General features: G+C 40.0%; 1 protein-coding gene across 1 annotated transcript; it reads left to right on the top strand.

Moving 5' to 3' along the window:
• The first annotated feature begins 1394 nt into the window (after window positions 1–1394).
• LOC140004760 (uncharacterized) lies at window positions 1395–18391 on the top strand. The gene is made up of 2 exons (XM_072044904.1): window positions 1395–2211; window positions 18108–18391. Exons 1-2 carry the CDS (start codon window positions 1395–1397, stop codon window positions 18389–18391), a joined length of 1101 nt encoding a protein of 366 aa, XP_071901005.1.
• Window positions 18392–19491: the final 1100 nt, after the last annotated feature.

The following is a 19491-nucleotide window of genomic DNA, read 5'->3' as shown; positions in this document are numbered from 1 at the left end:
CCACCGTTTTGAAGCACAGAGACAGGGCTACAATATTACAGAAGGTCACTCAACCCAGTTTTGAGTGTAACAAGGTCAAAAATGCAAGAAACAACACCAGAACCGGAAAAACAGATTCACAGAACGCATTCTAGCGGAAACATCATAAATCAGGCTATCCAAGTCCAAATCCAGAAATTCCAAAACCAGCTGCAAGCTAAGAAACAGGGCTAAATTTCATCAGAAGGCCTCAACAACCAATTCGGAAGCAATTCCAGCCAAAACAACCAATTACAGGCGCAATTCTAGCATTCGGGTAAAACCAGGACAGCAATAGTAATTTCGACTTTTCTCATTCTACACTACTCCGATTGACCTGAAATTTTGTAGGCACCTCTAAAATGTAATTTCCTACAACTTTCATGTTTTAAGCCAAGGCCAATTCGGCCTCTAACATGGTGCAATAAATATTCGAACAGAATGCTCCCTCAAGAACCCTAATTTTCTGAAATTTCTTCCAAAACAGAAATTGATTGCAATTGACCACTTTTTCCACCTCATAGAGTCCTTAAACATCATTTCCAATCATCATATATCACCACACAACCATGTTCATATTAAAACAGAAAAATCCCCAATAATTATAAAACTTCACCAATTCAACCAAAATCAAGATATAATCCATCAAACCATCTCTTTAACTCACATAAGCCACTAATTAAACATGATTGAGAAGAAAAGAGAAGTTCCTTAGCTACTCACCTTACCAACTCAAGAAAGGAAGCAACTTAGCACCTTGGTCTTCCAAACCACTTCACAACCAACCTTAATACCACTAAACTAAGAGGTTTTATGGAGGAAATCCAAGTTTAATCGGTTAAATTGTTTGATTGGAGCAAGAAATGAAGAAGTAAGATGAAAGCTTTCCTTTCTTTTCTCCTTGTGAAGCTCAGCCAAGATGATGAAGAATGAAGGTAATTTTGGATCAATTTGGTACTTATTTGGTAAAGGTAGTAAGATAGTCAAATGTCAAAGTCCAACCTTCAATAACAAGGTGACACTTGTCACCCTTTAAGCTTGAGATTATCTTCTTGTCTCTCCAAGACAAATATCTTAACACCTTGTAAAATAATATCACTTAATACAAAATTCCAACAAGTTGTCAAAAATATAATGCATTTACCGCACTTGCGGGTCCCACGTTCAAAATACGCTCTTAATTTTCTAAAAACTCTCCAATACTAGGAAAATCATTTTAAAACTATTTTTGCTCATAAACTTTATCTGGGGAATTTTTCTAATCAAGAAAATGTAGAAAAACGGGCGATTAAAAAAATAAACCCTAGAAAATTACAAAATTTCCGGGTTCTCAAACTCATTTTTTTTTCGGGGCGTCACAAGATCGGCCGCCCAAGATGGGGACACCTCGGAACAAAAGGAACCAGGACCGGTACTGCGCCTTTCACCGCGACGTGGGACACAACACGGAGGGATGCTGGGCCCTGTGGAAGGAGGTCGAAAATCTGATCCAACGCGGTTTCCTGGGACGGTTCGTGCGGCACAGTCATTCCGGCCAGGAGCCCGGACGCACCTACCGCGGAGATCGGGGTGAAGGCCAGCGGCGCGATCGCGCTGAGCGGCGTGACAAGCGTCGGGGTCCCTCCCCCGACCAGAACGCCCAGAACCTGGCTGGAGTGATAAACACCATCGCCGGAGGCCCCATCGGGGGGGACAGTCACACAGCTCGGAAGAACAGGCGACCTCCCCCCGAGGAGGATGACTCCCTGAAGCGGCTGCGCATGGACAAGGAGATCACTTTCGGACCAAGGGATGCAGTTCCCCTAGCGTCCGGGAACCATGAAGCCATCGTGATAGACATTGTCACCAACAACTACCGGGTGAAAAAGGTGTATGTCGACCAAGGGAGCGCGGTTGACATTATGTTATATCGGGTGTTCAAGGAGCTTGGCTTGGAGGACGGGCAGTTGACCCTAGTTTGGACACCACTGATGGGCTTCATCGGGCCCCCCTTCAACCCGGAGGGAATGATCACCCTGATGGTCACGATAGAGCAGGCTCCAAAATGTCGGACCATCCCTGTCAACTTCGTCGTGGTGAAGCAACATTCTCCGTACAATGTGTTCCTGGGTCGGCCTGCCTTGAACGCTCTCCGAGCTATCCCCTCAACGCTCCACCTCAGCGTCAAATTCCCCACTCTGGGAGGAATAGCCTGTAGACACCAAATTTTTGGTGTTTTATTATTTATTTATTTACTATTCGTTTTTTATTTGTTCTATTTTTATTTGTCACAATTAGTTTTATTTACTTTTAGTTTTAGTTATTTTAGCCATTTTAGCGTAGAATTTCTCAAAGGGAAAAGAAAAGTGTTCAAAAAAATATGTTTTAGTTGTTTTGGATTTAGTTTCATTATTTAAAAATGAAAAGAAAAAATGAAAAATTGAAAAATAGAAAAAAAAAGGAAAAAGAAGAAAAGAAAAAGAGGAAAATCTTAGCTTTTTATTTCATCTTTTGGTTATTAATTTTGTACATTTTATTTAAGTTTAAGTTTGTTTGAATTATTATTATTGTTATTGTGATTTAAGTTTAAGTTTGTTTAAAAAAAAAAAAAAAGAAAGGTGTCACATGCATGCTGCATTTTTTTTGCAGCTTTGCAAGGAAGGACTAGGCGGCTCCTTGGTTGCAAATATAGCAGGAACGGCTGGGTTTAGGTTTTGTTTTGGCTCCCATATAAATAGAAAAAGAAGGGCAGCCGCAAGGGAGAGTTTTGGGGGAGAGAGAGAGGTTAGCAGCCGCAAAGGTGGAGGAACGGTAGAAAACCAGAAAAGCTACGGAGAAAGCTTGAGGGAGAGGATAAGGAAGTGACGGCTGCAAACCTGCTTAAAGAGTAAAACGAAAACAGAAACCAAGGAGGCTGAGATAGATAGAGAGGGACAGCCGAAAATCTGAAAAGGAAAAGCTGCGGCAAGGAAGAGTCTTATGAGAGATGGGGTTGACGGGCTTGAGGAGAAAAATGGAGAGAGTAAGGCACAAAGAAGGGTGACGGCTGAGGGAGACAACTGCGAGGGTAGATGAGAAAAATCAGAAGGGAGGAAGACTTAGAAGGAGAGAGATGACGGCGGAAAATCTAAAAGGGAGGAGAGCATACGGCTATGGTAGGGATAGAGTCTGAGAAAGAGTAGAGCCGGGAGCATATAGAGAGAAAAAGATTGACGGCTGAAAATCTTAGAGGGAAGAGGTTTTTGTAACAACGGCAAAAGAGAGCGATCAAGAGAGAGGCTTGGGACGGCTGGAAAATCAGAAGACTGGCGGCTGAAGGAAACGGAGCAGCGAACTTCGGGCAGTGGTAGAGAAAGGAGCTGGACATTCCGTCGTATCAGCTTCGAGTTGGACATCTATCCTCCAATCTCTGGTGGTTGTTCAACCTTGTAAGCGACCAGGCTTAAAGGTAATCCCTTTTTGCCTTATCTCTTTCAAACAAATCCAGATTTGTTTCAAGCATGTAAAAAAGTGTTGCTGCGTTTTCTTCATCGTTATTTTTTCCTCTTTTCTTCCCGAAAACAAACAGCCTATCGGTTGGAATTTGTTGCATGATGTGTGTCTGAGGTTTGTCCTTGAAAACAAAGTCTGATGTTAATTAGGAAGTATAGCTTGTTTTCGAATGAGATGTGTTGTCTTATTCTTAGAACAGACATTTGAAATCATAAATTCCTGTTCTTGTGCGCCGTTGGTCTTCCATGGTCTAGATTAGTTATATTTTTATGTTCAATTGCTTCGATGAGTTTTGATGACCGTGTTTGAATGTTAAGGGATTGTATCATGGGTTGTTATTTCAATCTTTGGCCAGCACTGGAATGATGAAAAATTGCAGAAAATAATATGAAGTTCCGGCAAAGCTTATATCATGTTGTGTGTCAGGTCTGACCAAACTAGCATTGTTAGGAGTTCATTTTTTATTCAAGTTGAAGTGGCATGTTTTTGGTCTGCGATCTTGACTCTTTTATCAATCTCATCAGGGTGATTTAATGCTGTGTGTAAATTACTTGCTCATGAAAAATGGATAGTGCTGATAAGAGACCGACAAAGTTGCAGCAGTTTTTGTTCTTCAAATGCTAGCATGTTTTCTAGCTCATCTTGTCGCGTTTTGTGTCCTAAAGCCTGTTTGATTGTTTCTCTAGTTTTGTTGTAAATCTCTGCGCTTAGTGTTTGAATGAGTGAAGATAATCATGAGTCTTTAGGCATGGATGTTTGTCTCAGTCGAATGAGTAAAAGTTGGGGAAACAAAAGGCAACGTAATTCATTTCAATGTTGCAGAAACTAGCTGCATTTTTCCGTGTCTTTCATGTTTTGTTCCTGTTGCTTGGGTTCTCAATGGCTGCTTCACGTTCGGATCTTCCTTGCTTGTTGATGAGTTGGTTATTAATGGATCTTAATTGATGAGCTTGTTGTTTTGGTTTGAGGATTAATATAAAAATCTGGCCGCCAAAGGATTGCCGAATGCTCAAAGCAACGGAAGTTGCAGAAACTAGAATGCATGATGGCTTTTGCATGAAAGTTTTCTTGATTTTGCATCATTTCGTTCTGTGTTTTATTGATTTGAATGTCAAAGTTGTGTGTTGTGTTCAAAGTTTGGACATTGGTTTAAGAGAGTTTGATCAAAGTTTGTGTTAGTTTCTGAAATCTATAGTCAAAGATGAAAATGCAGCATCCATTCATTTCGTTGTAGAAAGCTTCAGCTACAGAAATTGTTCTACTACGTAAGTTTGCATGTAAACAAAAGATGAAAAATTGCCCTTTAACCCCTAAAGTTTTCCCTTATGCCACTATGACCCAACCAATTGAATAATGTCCTCAATTTGGTCCTTGGCAGCTTTAGTTTTTGCAATTTCATTGTTTGTTTTGCTTCAATTAACTACCATGTTTTGTCAATTGCACTTAAGCCATGACTTTAGAGGTTTTACGATCAAATGAGCTTTGTTTTGCACATTTTCTTTAATTTTCCCAAATAAATTGGTACCTTGACCATTTCTTTTATTTTGGAGGATAAATAAGTGACTTCACCCCGTTAGAGCTCCAACTCAAGGGAGGTATAACTTCTTTTATTTTCTTTTGTCTCTCCTATGTGATCCAACGTGTTACGTGAAAATTGCATGTCTACTTGCTTCCCTTATTTTTCTTTAATTCCTTTCATTTATTTCATTTTACTTTTGCTTTTTATTTAAGTTATTTTTTATGGGGTATGTGTACACCTCTTGGCTTGTAATAGATAGGGCTTGGAGAGCACTTGATGAAGACCTATTGAAGACGTGTGCCTAGCTAGCAAATGTAATAGGTTCATTAGCTTGATTGCTTGCTTTTGTTGCTATGTGTTAATTTGCTTTATTAGGCTCTTGCATCTAGTCGAGCATGTTAAGTGTTATGTGCTATGTGTTTATGAGTGTCTGGCATGTCTACTCGCTTTCCATAGCCATGAATGAATGTGATGGATGAATGTACGTTTCCACTAGTCCAACGCTAGTAAGAATTCATAGAATGGGCTAGTCCAACGCTAGACCCTTAGGGATTTCTCTCGTGAGTCCATACTTGCATGTTTCACTTCATTTCATGCATTTTTCTTAGTTTTTAGCATTTGGCATGTTCCTCCGATCCTTTCCCCTTCATTTTCGGTTTTTGCATCTCATGCTAGTGATAGGGTACATTTTCTTGAGAGTCCCCTTTCGATAAGGGAAACGAGTGAGTGTGGCTAATCAATAGCCTTAGCACGCTAGTTCTCCTTTCTAATCAAAGGGAAAATTGAAGTCACAAAGTTAGGACTCCCGTTCCCGTCTTGATGCATTCCTCTAGGGTTCATGCATTTCATTTATTCACTATCCTATACACTTCTACTTTATATTCTATCCCTTTTTCCACATTCTCACTTCACACTGCTTTTGGACGTTTTCACTTAACTACTCACACTTCATACCATATCACTCGCACACATGCACTTTATGTTATTTTCACATCATCATTCTTTACTCACCTTACCTTGTAAATACATTTGCACACCTCCACTTACATCCTATTATTTTTATTACTTTTCTCACTTCACACAAACTCACATTTTCACATGGCATGCATTCCACTCATTTTTACGTCATTTAGGATTATGTGTGACCTCTCCAAAGGACCATTATTGGGCTTCACAATTAATGTGATTGGCACCACTCAACCTTTGAAGAGAAATTTCCCCCATGTCCCCCTAGGTCTAGGTTTTAGCATTCATATAGTCATATCCAACGCGCGATACATACCTTGGGTAGAAAAAAAAATTAGGAAAAGTTGGGACTAAGTCACGCAACTAGCTTTGGCTAGGGTAAGGGAGTGCCTTAGGCGTTGCCTTTGCCTTCTCCCTTATCAAATGTGACCCCCGATCCCTTTCTTTGGTTACGAAGACCTAAAAGTTCTTAAAAAAGGTTTATTTACTTTTTTCATTCAAAAAATCATTTTTTGGGTGACTTGGTACACCCTAACTCTATACCAAGTGGCGACTCCATTTTTCATACAAAAAACCCTTTTGAACTTTATTTGACCAAACCGTCGCATTTCACAATCCTACGGTCTTTTCTTTTCACTTTCACACACGTTCACACACACTACACACACTACTTACACACACACACCACATTTCAAAAAGTGGGGCGCGACAACTTGGCGACTCCACTGGGGACTTCCTAAGTGGGTCCAAGCATTTGATTTAGTCATTCTTTTCCTTTTTCTACCCTTTTTATGCATGGCATGTGGATATTAGGGTTGCATCTTTCATTTTTGGGACCCTTTGTCTCACATATGCATCAAACTACCTCCTCGCTCACGAATGTATGATTGGTTGTTTGGATGTATGTTTTACTTACTTATCTCGCGCTTGCATTGCATTTGGGGGGGTGTGTCACCCTAGAGCCTCGCGTGGGTTCTCAACCCTTTCCCTCAAAATAGGGAACACTTCATACGTGCACGTTTACTTATTGTTATCCCATTTTATTTTTATTTTTTGTGGGCTCTTTCCCACACCGCCTTGTAGGACTAGGAATGGTTTCTCTAGGTATGTGGATGGTGTGCGTTGCGCCCATAGCAATACCTAGGGGACCGCTCGAGCCACCGACCGAGGGTCTTGGGATTGATGACCCATTCCCTTAGGTCTGAAGGCTTGGAGATCTTTTAAGCCTTATCGAGTCTAGTCGCATTAGTGAACCCCAGCCTCATGCATCCATATTAGCGTTTTCCTAGGTTAGAGTCAGCCTCACCCTCTTTTAAGCACATTAGGCACGAGGGAAGGGGTTCCACCCCTTTTACTTGTTTTTATTATATTTCCTTTCTTATTTGCTCCCAATATGTTATGTGTACTATCAATTGTACTAACCATTTCGTTGTTTTCTTGGCTTGCAATCATGTGCCTTAGCAATAAGAGGCCTCTTCGGCATTCTTTTAGTGACCTACCCACTAGATAACTCACATGTTTAAATTTCAGTCATTACACTTATTTTTCAACAAGTACATTTCATTTTTAGACCTTTTTCCCCTCGATGCATTATTTATGTCCCTTAGGTCATATTTGTCACATATTTACATCGCTTTAATAAACTGGCATCATGCATTAAACCCTAGAAAGGGAATGCCATTTAGGGGATCCCGTGTCAGGAATAAATCACCTTGTGTCTCGGATATTTAATCCAAAGAGACTTGCACGTTTACATTTTGTACCATCCAAAGGGGTAGTGCACAAGGTAAGGTAGGATCCGATCGTCTTCATAAGAGCGATTTTTGGAATATGAGCGTCTAATAATCACTTTTTGGCCATTTTATCAAAGTTGGTAAAAACCCCTTGCAAAAAGGACATTAATTGGAACATTCACCAATATTTCCTCACTGATGAGACGATAAATAAACTGAGGCCAAAATTTGATTTTAGAAGGCTCATAGACTAATGCATCAAGCCATTCAGTCCATTGGATCATTTGATTCCTCAATTTCATCCAGTCCATTTTATCAATTTGTTCATTTTTAGGGCAACCTAGTCGATTTTTGAATTCATTTGACTAGTTTATCCATTTTAGGGTAATCTAGTCGATTTTTGAATAAAACACCAATTTCATTCAATTCATTTGATTAGTTAGGGCAATTTTGTCGATTTTTGATAAATCATCAATTTCGTCCGATTCATTTGACCAATTTACCCTTTTAGGGCGATCTGGTCGATTTTGAATAAACTTCTCAATTTCATTCAATTCATTTGATCAAGTTCCTTTTTAGGATGATTCGGTCAATTTTGAGTAAGTTATTAAACTTCACTCAATTCATTCGACCTGTTTCCCTTTTTTAGGGTAATCTGGTCGATTTCAAATAAATGGTTAATTTCATTCAACCCATTTGACCAATTAGGGTCTCAATGTCGAATTCCAAATTGGGAAACCTAGTCGATTTTGAGAAAACCATTCATTGCATCCGGCCATCTGATCGGTTGGGGTTTTGACCCGTGCTTCACTAAGAAATTTTGTCAACGAATTCCAATCTCTTCGATAGGAAGTTTGTCAAGGTCAAACCCGTGCGTTTTTGCAAATTCTTGTATCAATCAAAAGTGATCAATCCATTCGGACGTCGACCTCCTTTTGACAAGTGTCTCTCGTCAATCCAATTGACCAAATTTTCAAAATTATTTTTCACTCAATGAGTTGATCAGATCCATCAGGTATGGTATAGTGCCTATCTCAGAGGATTGCATTTTCATGCTAGACCTACCCTTGGCACAAAAAGGGTTCCCCCATAGGACATGCATACCGATTTTATGTTCTTACTTACTAACTCATGGTTTTTCTTTCTTTTGTTTTCCCCCCTCCCTTGCATTCATAAAAGTGTTTCAATAAGGCGAAAATATTTTTCTATATCTGATGACAATTCTGATCTAATAAAGTGTCAAGATTACAAGTATTATTTGATTTTTGGGCAAATCCTACAATGAAAACATAAATGATTTATCTGGAAGCTCTACGCTAAAGCCTTTAAGAGATTTTGTAATTGTTTTTCAAAGGAAAACTCTGTTTGTTTGATTTGTTAATACATTTTGTTTCAAAAGAAAAGGAGACGACAGTGTGTATGTGGAGCTCTTTAGAAGTTTCTCTCTCCTCATTTGTATCGTAATTGAATGAAAATTTTTGTTTCAAACTTTTTCAGCAATAAAATTTTTGGACAATTATTGTTTTGTGTATATTTATGTACATTTCATTCTTTATTCTTACTCATTGGAGATTCCATGATGAATTTTGAGAAATAAGACCAAATTAAGATTTTTCAACCTCTAGCTCGAATTTCACAAGTGTATACTTTCTAAAATCCCCATGTACATCAGATTGGTGATCCAAGCTATACAATAAGAGTGCTCAGGAAAAAGGGTAAAAGCGATCACTCAGAAGGCCCATGAGATACCTTTCTCCTTCACTTAACCCCAGAGTAAAATCAGTCACATTGATTGATAAATTGCAAATTGGGGCCATCTTTGCTTGAAAATGTCCATTGTGTTTAACCGATTCAACTCACATCTAAGTGAAAGCAAAAATGTGCATTATTCTTGTTTGTTTTGAAAATTTGGAATGATACTTCAAGCATTCTTTTCTCTACCTATACACATTTTATCATTTGCTCTCCCATTTGAGCCTTTGAAAGAATAATTTCATTTCAAACAAGAGCCCTAATGATCACTACCCTTCATTGGAAAATTTTCAAATATCAAAAAGGGGAATGGATTTTCAATGACTGTTTCGTTACTTTGGTTGTCATGAGGTGTAAGAATAATACTTTGGCCATCGTTTCTACAACCTAAACACTATTTATCCCTTGCATCCTCATTTGAGCCAAAAGAAATTGGTAGGTTCTTTTTGAGTGCACATATGATCGCACCCCACATTGGGGAAGGAGATTGGGAAATTTTGAAAAAGAAAAAGGGGAAAGGGAACCGCAGATTGGGAAAATTTGATTCCACTTGGGTTCTAATTTTGAAAAAAAGAAAAGGAAGAGATTTGTCCGCACGGACCGCCTATGTTTCACAAATATGGATGAACAAGGGTCTTCCTTAGTCAGTAATTCAGATACATGCAAAAAATTTCGCATTAACGAAAGTTTCCTTGCAGAGTTATTGTAAGGGACGGAACAAAAGTCAGGCCCTCTTCTTTTCCGATCAAGCATTCTATCCCTAGTTATCCCTTTTTGAGCCTTCAGAATAAAATATTCGTTTGGCAACCCCTGAGAATCGCAAACCCCACACTGGGGTAAGTTTGAGTTGGAAAAGGAAAATTTCAAGAAGTGAAAAAATGAAAGGCCACAAAATCAAAAACAAAAGAAGAAAAGAGGACCTCAGTTCAAAAAAATAACTGAGGCAAATTTTGTGAAATTTCAAAAGAATGGCAGAAGGCCGGAAAATGAAAAAAGAAAGAAAGAAAATGAAAGTGAAAAAGCCTCAATTGAGCATAAACTGGGGCAAAGTCTTGATTTAACCCTAAAATAGGGTTGGCACAACAATGCGATCTCAGATTACTTAAACCACTCTTGAAATCTGCCTTCAAGCCTTAACTTTTCTAAACACCCCACCTGACCCCCATTACAAAAGATGAAAGTCCTGACTTCTGTTCTTTGCAATGGCCCTGTCAAGAAAATTTCTGATGCCGGAAAATTTTAGCTGTATTTCTGAATTGCTTGGATATGGGGTTGACTCTACTCATCTTGTGAAAACCCACCAAATTGAGGGAAAGGGAAAAGAAGCAAAAGGCAAAGCAAGAAAAGTAAATGCAGGAAAAATTCAACGCTGAAGTCCCTGGTGAGTGATGAGAAAAATGCAAACAAAGTCTGAGATCTTTGAGTTCAAAATATGGGCAATTTTGAAAACTGCGATCTTCGGTGCAATGTCCTTGAAAGTTTTATTCTTTAACTATCGTTTTCAAGCTACATCACAAGCTAACAAGGTCCATCGTTGACTTATTCCTTCATGACAATCCAAAGTGGGGATTATGCTCGTAAGAAATCCATCAATCATTTGTGATCATGGAAGTATAACCAGTTTTCACAGGTTTAGCTATCGCTTCTACCCATGTTGTTGCAAGCCTATAAAGCTTATACGTTGACTAAGTTTTCTTAAGAAATAAGGGTGACAAACTCTTTGCTTTCACTAAGATGTGATATTGAATAGAGTACCTACAATTGGGCCACAAAATAAGACAAGTCTTGGCCTCCCATTTCCTTTAGTCACTTCCAAGTCAGAAATAATGCCCATTTGATTAGTCTTGAAAGATGGGCCAACCAGAAAGTGGTGACCTGTTATCCTAAGCACCGATGCTAAAAGTGAGGAAGAAATCTTCTTGAATTTGGTGTTATTCTAAGGGATTCACCATGAAATTTTTGCATGAGTTCAAACTCGACGTTAAGTGTCTTCACATTGTATATATGACTATTTTCTAAATTTTAGAATGATGTTTCTCTTTGTTCAAATAAATAGGAAATCATCTGAACAAATTTTTGCAATCAAGGGAGCCCAAACTGGGGCAAAAATTTTATTTGTGAGATTTCATGAAATAAGACCATACTGGGGTAAATTTTTTGTAATACATTTGAGATTTTTGTCCAAAAATCAAATAATAACATTTTTCGAATCAATCCCGCTGCTCTTTTCATGGAATTTAAGTGCATGTCATGCTTTGTTAAGCCCCCCTGTGCAGGTATTCATGGTTCAAAATGACGAAAAGCATCCAGTGAGGCGGAAGGCCGATACTGCAAAGAGAAGCAAGAAGAAGGAGGGAAAAATGGACCCGACACTGGGGCAATTATTTTGAAAAAATTCTCTCGGAAAAATCCGAAAGGAAGGAAAAAATCATTAGGAAAAAAATGAAGGAAAAAGAAAAAAAAAATCATCATCAGAAATGTCAAAAATCAAAAAGCTCAAGTTTAACTTCTTGGTTCTTGACAAATCAAATTCAATTTCTTGTTCACAAGATCACGTTGGGCCTGGATTTCGTGCCGCCAACTTCACAAGATCCCGTTGGGCCTAGATTTCGTGCCGCCAACTTCACAAGATCACGTTAGGCCTGGACTTCGTGCCGCCAACTTCACAACATCCCGTTGGGCCTGGATTTCGTGCCGCCAACATTTCATTGGGCAGGCTCGGGTTTAATCCCACTGACCAATTTATCACACTGGGGCAAATTATTTCGACAAGTCTCTCCCAGTCAGAAAAAATCAAAAAATCAAAAAATCAAAGTCAAAAATCAAATCAAATTCATCACGGCAGGCTCGGGTTTGATCCCACTGTCCGATTGTCAAAGCATTTTATTTTTATTGCTATTGGAGCTGGGTTTGTCCCGCCAGTAAGCATTTCATTTTCATTGCTATTGGAGCTGGGTTTCTCCCGCCAGTAAGCATTTTATTTTCATTGCTATTGGAGCTGGGTTTCTCCCGCCAGTAAGCATTTATTTTCATTGCTATTGGAGCAGGGTTTGTCCCGCCAGTAAGCATTTTATTTTCATTGCTATTGGAGCTGGGTTTGTCCCGCCAGTAAGCATTTCATTTACATTGCTATTGGAGCTGGATTTGTCCCGCCAGTAAGCATTTTATTCTCATTGCTATTGGAGTTGGGTTTGTCCCGCCAGTAAGCATTTTATTCTCACTGGAGCTGGATTTGTCCCGCCAGTAAGCATTTTATTTACCCCGCCGCTAGCCGTGGGTCAGTCCCACTAGCGTGCGTCCCATGATTTTCATTTTATTCGGGCCAGTCCCATGATTTTCGTTTAATTCGGGTCAGTCCCATGATTTTAAAGTTTATTCGGGTCAATCCCATGATTAAAAACTTGTTCGGTCAGTCCCATGATTTTCATTTAATTCGGGCCAGTCCCATGATTTTAAAACTTATTCGGGTCAGTCCCATGATTAAAAGTTTGTTCGGGTCAGTCCCATGATTTTCATTTTATTCGGGCCAGTCCCATGATTTTCGTTTAATTCGGGTCAGTCCCATGATTTTAAAGTTTATTCGAGTCAGTCCCATGATTAAAAACTTGTTCGGGTCAGTCCCATGATTTTCATTTAATTCGGGTCAGTCCCATGATTTTAAAACTTATTCGGGTCAGTCCCATGATTAAAAGCTTGTTCGGGTCAGTCCCATGATTTTCATTTTATTCGGGTCAGTCCCATAATTTTCGTTTTATTCGGGCCAGTCCCATGATTTTTAAATTTCTTGTTTGGGTCTATCCCGTTTTAAATTTCCTGTTCGGGTCTATTCCGTTTTAAATTTTCTGTCTGGGTCTATCCCATTTACATTTCTGTCCAGGTCTATCCCGTTTTAAATTTCCTGTTCGGGTCAGTCCCGTTTTAAATTTCTGTTCGGGTCAGTCCCGTTTTAAATTCCTGTTCGAGCCAGTCCCGTTTAAATTCCTGTCTCGGGTCAGTCCCGATTAAAATTTTCTGTTTAATTTTCTTGTCTGGGTCAGTCCCATTTCAAAATTTTTTGTCAAAAGGGGTAAATCCTCGTTTCTAGAGTGTCAGTCGTTCAAGTTTATTGCAGCCAAATAACACAGGTAATTATTTGGTGTCTACTTCTTTGTCTCAAGTTTTTTCAAAACTCAGACAAAGAGGGGCAAACTGTAAACACCAAATTTTTGGTGTTTTATTATTTATTTATTTACTGTTCGTTTTTTATTTGTTCTATTTTTATTTGTCACAATTAGTTTTATTTACTTTTAGTTTTAGTTATTTTAGCCATTTTAGCATAGAATTTCTCAAAGGGAAAAGAAAAGTGTTCAAAAAAAATATGTTTTAGTTGTTTTGGATTTAGTTTCATTATTTAAAAAAAATAAAAATTGAAAAATTGAAAAATAGAAAAAAAAGGAAAAAGAAGAAAAGAAAAAGAGGAAAATCTTAGCTTTTTATTTTATCTTTTGGTTATTAATTTTGTACATTTTATTTAAGTTTACGTTTGTTTGAATTATTATTATTGTTATTGTGATTTAAGTTTAAGTTTGTTTAAAAAAAAAAAAAAAAAAAGGTGTCGCATGCATGCTGTATTTTTTTTTTGCAGCTTTGCAAGGAAGGACTAGGCGGCTCCTTGGTTGCAAATATAGCAGGAACGGCTGGGTTTAGGTTTTGTTTTGGCTCCCATATAAATAGAAAAAGAAGGGCAGCCGCAAGGGAGAGTTTTGGGGGGGAGAGAGAGGTTAGCAGCCGCAAAGGTGGAGGAACGGTAGAAAACCAGAAAAGCTACGGAGAAAGCTTGAGGGAGAGGATAAGGAAGTGACGGCTGCAAACCTGCTTAAAGAGTAAAACGAAAACAGAAACCAAGGAGGCTGAGATAGATAGAGAGGGACGGCCGAAAATCTGAAAAGGAAAAGCTGCGGCAAGGAAGAGTCTTATGAGAGATGGGGTTGACGGGCTTGAGGAGAAAAATGGAGAGAGTAAGGCACAAAGAAGGGTGACGGCTGAGGGAGACAACTGCAAGGGTAGATGAGAAAAATCAGAAGGGAGGAAGACTTAGAAGGAGAGAGATGACGGCGGAAAATCTAAAAGGGAGGAGAGCATACGGCTAGGGTAGGGATAGAGTCTGAGAAAGAGTAGAGCCGGGAGCATACAGAGAGAAAAAGATTGACGGCTCAAAATCTTAGAGGGAAGAGGTTTTGGTAACAACGGCAAAAGAGAGCGATCAAGAGAGAGGCTTGGGACGGCTGGAAAATCAGAAGACTGGCGGCTGAAGGAAACGGAGCAGCGAACTTCGGGCAGTGGTAGAGAAAGGAGCTGGACATTCCATCGTATCAGCTTCGAGTTGGACATCTATCCTCCGATCTTTGGTGGTTGTTCAACCTTGTAAGCGACCAAGGTTAAAGGTAATCCCTTTTTGCCTTATATCTTTCAAACAAATCCAGATTTGTTTCAAGCATGTAAAAAAGTGTTGCTGCGTTTTCTTCATCGTTATTTTTTCCTCTTTTCTTCCCGAAAACAAACAGCCTATCGGTTGGATTTTGTTGCATGATGTGTGTCTGAGGTTTGTCCTTGAAAACAAAGTCTGATGTTAATTAGGAAGTATAGCTTGTTTTCGAATGAGATGTGTTGTCTTATTCTTAGAACAGACATTTGAAATCATAAATTCCTGTTCTTGTGCGCCGTTGGTCTTCCATGGTCTAGATTAGTTATATTTTTATGTTCAATTGCTTCGATGAGTTTTGATGACCGTGTTTGAATGTTAAGGGATTGTATCATGGGTTGTTATTTCAATCTTTGGCCAGCACTGGAATGATGAAAATTGCAGAAAATAATATGAAGTTCCGGCAAAGCTTATTTCATGTTGTGTGTCAGGTCTGACCAAACTAGCATTGTTAGGAGTTCATTTTTTATTCAAGTTGAAGTGGCATGTTTTTGGTCTGCGATCTTGACTCTTTTATCAATCTCATCAGGGTGATTTAATGCTGTGTGTAAATTACTTGCTCATGAAAAATGGATAGTGCTGATAAGAGACCGACAAAGTTGCAGCAGTTTTTGTTCTTCAAATGCTAGCATGTTTTCTAGCTCATCTTGTCGCGTTTTGTGTCCTGAAGCCTGTTTGATTGTTTCTCTAGTTTTGTTGTAAATCTCTGCGCTTAGTGTTTGAATGAGTGAAGATAATCATGAGTCTTTAGGCATGGATGTTTGTCTCAGTCGAATGAGTAAAAGTTGAGGAAACAAAAGGCAACGTAATTCATTTCAATGTTGCAGAAATTAGCTGCATTTTTCCGTGTCTTTCATGTTTTGTTCCTGTTGCTTGGGTTCTCAATGGCTGCTTCACGTTCGGATCTCCCTTGCTTGTTGATGAGTTGGTTATTAATGGATCTTAATTGATGAGCTTGTTGTTTTGGTTTGTGGATTAATATAAAAATCTGGCCGCCAAAGGATTGCCGAATGCTCAAAGCAACGGAAGTTGCAGAAACTAGAATGCATGATGGTTTTTGCATGAAAGTTTTCTTGATTTTGCATCATTTCGTTCTGTGTTTTATTGATTTGAATGTCAAAGTTGTGTGTTGTGTTCAAAGTTTGGACATTGGTTTAAGAGAGTTTGATCAAAGTTTGTGTTAGTTTCTGAAATCTATAGTCAAAGATGAAAATGCAGCATCCATTCATTTCGTTGTAGAAAGCTTCAGCTGCAGAAATTGTTCTACTACGTAAGTTTGCATGTAAACAAAAGATGAAAAATTGCCCTTTAACCCCTCAAGTTTTCCCTTATGCCACTATGACCCAACCAATTGAATAATGTCCTCAATTTGGTCCTTGGCAGCTTTAGTTTTTGCAATTTCATTGTTTGTTTTGCTTCAATTAACTACCATGTTTTGTCAATTGCACTTAAGCCATGACTTTAGAGGTTTTACGATCAAATGAGCTTTGTTTTGCACATTTTCTTTAATTTTTCCAAATAAATTGGTACCTTGACCATTTCTTTTATTTTGGAGGATAAATAAGTGACTTCACCCCGTTAGAGCTCCAACTCAAGGGAGGTATAACTTCTTTTATTTTTTTTTGTCTCTCCTATGTGATCCAACGTGCTACGTGAAAATTGCATGTCTACTTGCTTCCCTTATTTTTCTTTAATTCCTTTCATTTATTTCATTTTACTTTTGCTTTTTATTTAAGTTATTTTTTATGGGGTATGTGTACACCTCTTGGCTTGTAATAGATAGGGCTTGGAGAGCACTTGATGAAGACCTATTGAAGACGTGTGCCTAGCTAGCAAATGTAATAGGTTCATTAGCTTGATTGCTTGCTTTTGTTGCTATGTGTTAATTTGCTTTATTAGGCTCTTGCATCTAGTCGAGCATGCTAAGTGTTATGTGCTATGTGTTTATGAGTGTCTGGCATGTCTACTCGCTTTCCATAGCCATGAATGAATGTGATGGATGAATGTACGTTTCCACTAGTCCAACGCTAGTAGGAATTCATAGAATGGGCTAGTCCAATGCTAGACCCTTAGGGATTTCTCTCGTGAGTCCATACTTGCATGTTTCACTTCATTTCATGCATTTTTCTTAGTTTTTAGCATTTGGCATGTTCCTCCGATCCTTTCCCCTTCATTTTAGGTTTTTGCATCTCATGCTAGTGATAGGGTACATTTGCTTGAGAATCCCCTTTCGATAAGGGAAACGAGTGAGTGTGGCTACTCAATAGCCTTAGCACTCTAGTTCTCCTTTCTAATCAAAGGGAAAATTGAAGTCACAAAGTTAGGACTTCCGTTCCCGTCTTGATGCATTCCTCTAGGGTTCATGCATTTCATTTATTCACTATCCTATACACTTCTACTTTATATTCTATCCCTTTTTCCACATTCTCACTTCACACTGCTTTTGGACGTTTTCACTTAACTACTCACACTTCATACCATATCACTCGCACACATGCACTTTATGTTATTTTCACATCATCATTCTTTACTCACCTTACCTTGTAAATACATTTGCACACCTCCACTTACATCCTATTATTTTTATTACTTTTCTCACTTCACACAAACTCACATTTTCACATGGCATGCATTCCACTCATTTTTACGTTATTTAGGATTATGTGTGACCTCTCCAAAGGACCATTATTGGGCTTCACAATTAATGCGATTGGCACCACTCAACCTTTGAAGAGAAATTTCCCCCATGTCCCCCTAGGTCTAGGTTTTAGCATTCATATAGTCATATCCAACACGCGATACATACCTTGGGTAGAAAAAAAAATTAGGAAAAGTTGGGGCTAAGTCACGCAACTAGCTTTGGCTAGGGTAAGGGAGTGCCTTAGGCGTTGCCTTTGCCTTCTCCCTTATCAAATGTGACCCCCGATCCCTTTCTTTGGTTACGAAGACCTAAAAATTCTTAAAAAGGGTTTATTTACTTTTTTCATTCAAAAAATCATTTTTTGGGTGACTTGGTACACCCTAACTCTATACCAAGTGGCGACTCCATTTTTCATACAAAAAACCCTTTTGAACTTTATTTGACCAAACCGTCGCATTTCACAATCCCACGATCTTTTCTTTTCACTTTCACACACGTTCACACACACTACACACACTACTTACACACACACCACATTTCAAAAAGTGGGGCGCGACATAGCCGAGGTACGCGGTGATCCAGAGGTGGCCCGAGCTTGCTACCTGGCCATGCTTCAAGGACGGGAGAATGTGGTCGCCCAGACGACCTGTCTGGAACCCTACATTCCAAGGGAGGAAGCTCGGCAGCTGGGCACCCAGGACGAGATAGAGGAGTTCCCCTTGAGGGAGGACCGGCCCGACCAGGTAATCCGCATTGGCAAGCTGCTGCCCCCTGAGGAGAAGAAGGATTTGAAGGCCCTATTGAGGGAATACTCCCAAGTCTTCGCCTGATCTGTTGATGACATGCCCGGAATCCCGACCGACCTGGCAGTCCACCACCTCAACGTGGATCCCCGCTTCAAGACAGTGAAGCCGAAAAAGAGGAGCTTCGCCCCGGAAAGAAATAAGGTGATCAAGAAGGAGGTAGGGAAACTGCTGGAGTCCCAGATCATCCTAGAGGTCTACTACCCGACCTGGTTAGCCAACCCGGTGCTGGTAAAGAAGGAGGACCAGACTTGGAGGATGTGCGTGGATTTCACGGATCTCAACAAAGCTTGCCCAAAGGACTACATTCCTCTCCCGAGAATCGACAGGTTAGTAGATTCTACTGTGGGATTTGATGTTTTGTGCTTTCTGGATGCCTTTAAGGGGTACCACCAGATAAAGATGGCTGAGGAGGACCGGAAAAAGACCTCCTTCATCACAGAGGAAGGAACCTGCTTCTACCGGACTATGCCGTTTGGCTTGAAGAACGCGGGAGCTACCTACCAGCGCTTGGTCAACAAACTGTTCCAGAATCAGATCGGCAGAAGCATGGAGGTCTACGTGGATGACATGATCGTCAAGAGCTGAACTGATCAGCAGCTCATCCCAGACCTGAGGGACATCTTGGGCATCCTGCGGGAGTGCCGGATGCGGCTGAATCCGAAGAAATGTACTTTCGAGATTAGGTCGGGAAGGTTCCTGGGATTCCTGGTGTCTCGGGACAGGATCCGGGCCAACCCGGATAAGCTCCAAGCTATCACGGACATGGCCCCCCCAAGGAGTGTGAAAGAGGTCCAGCGGCTCACAGGAAGGATGGCCGCCCTAAACAGATTCCTCTCGCGCTCCGCGGTCCGGGGGCTGCCCTTCTTCCGCATCCTAAAAGCGCCTAAACACTTCCAATGGACGGAGGAGTGCTAGAAAGCCTTCGCCGACCTCAAGGCATACTTAGCAGAGCTACCCACTCTGACCGCCCCGGAGCAGGGGGAGACCCTGTTCCTATACCTGTCTGCTTGCAACGAAACCGTTAGTGTGGTCTTGGTGCGGGAGGACAGGGGGGTTCAAAGGCCGATATATTATGTCAGTCGTGCTCTACAAGAGCCGGAGACGCGGTACACGCCGGCTGAAAA

The sequence above is a fragment of the Coffea arabica genome, chromosome 4c (assembly GCF_036785885.1).
Source record: "Coffea arabica cultivar ET-39 chromosome 4c, Coffea Arabica ET-39 HiFi, whole genome shotgun sequence".
NCBI classification, from domain to species: domain Eukaryota; kingdom Viridiplantae; phylum Streptophyta; class Magnoliopsida; order Gentianales; family Rubiaceae; genus Coffea; species Coffea arabica.
The sequence above is the reverse complement of the archived record's forward strand: the minus strand, read 5'-3'. Positions and strand labels throughout refer to the sequence as shown.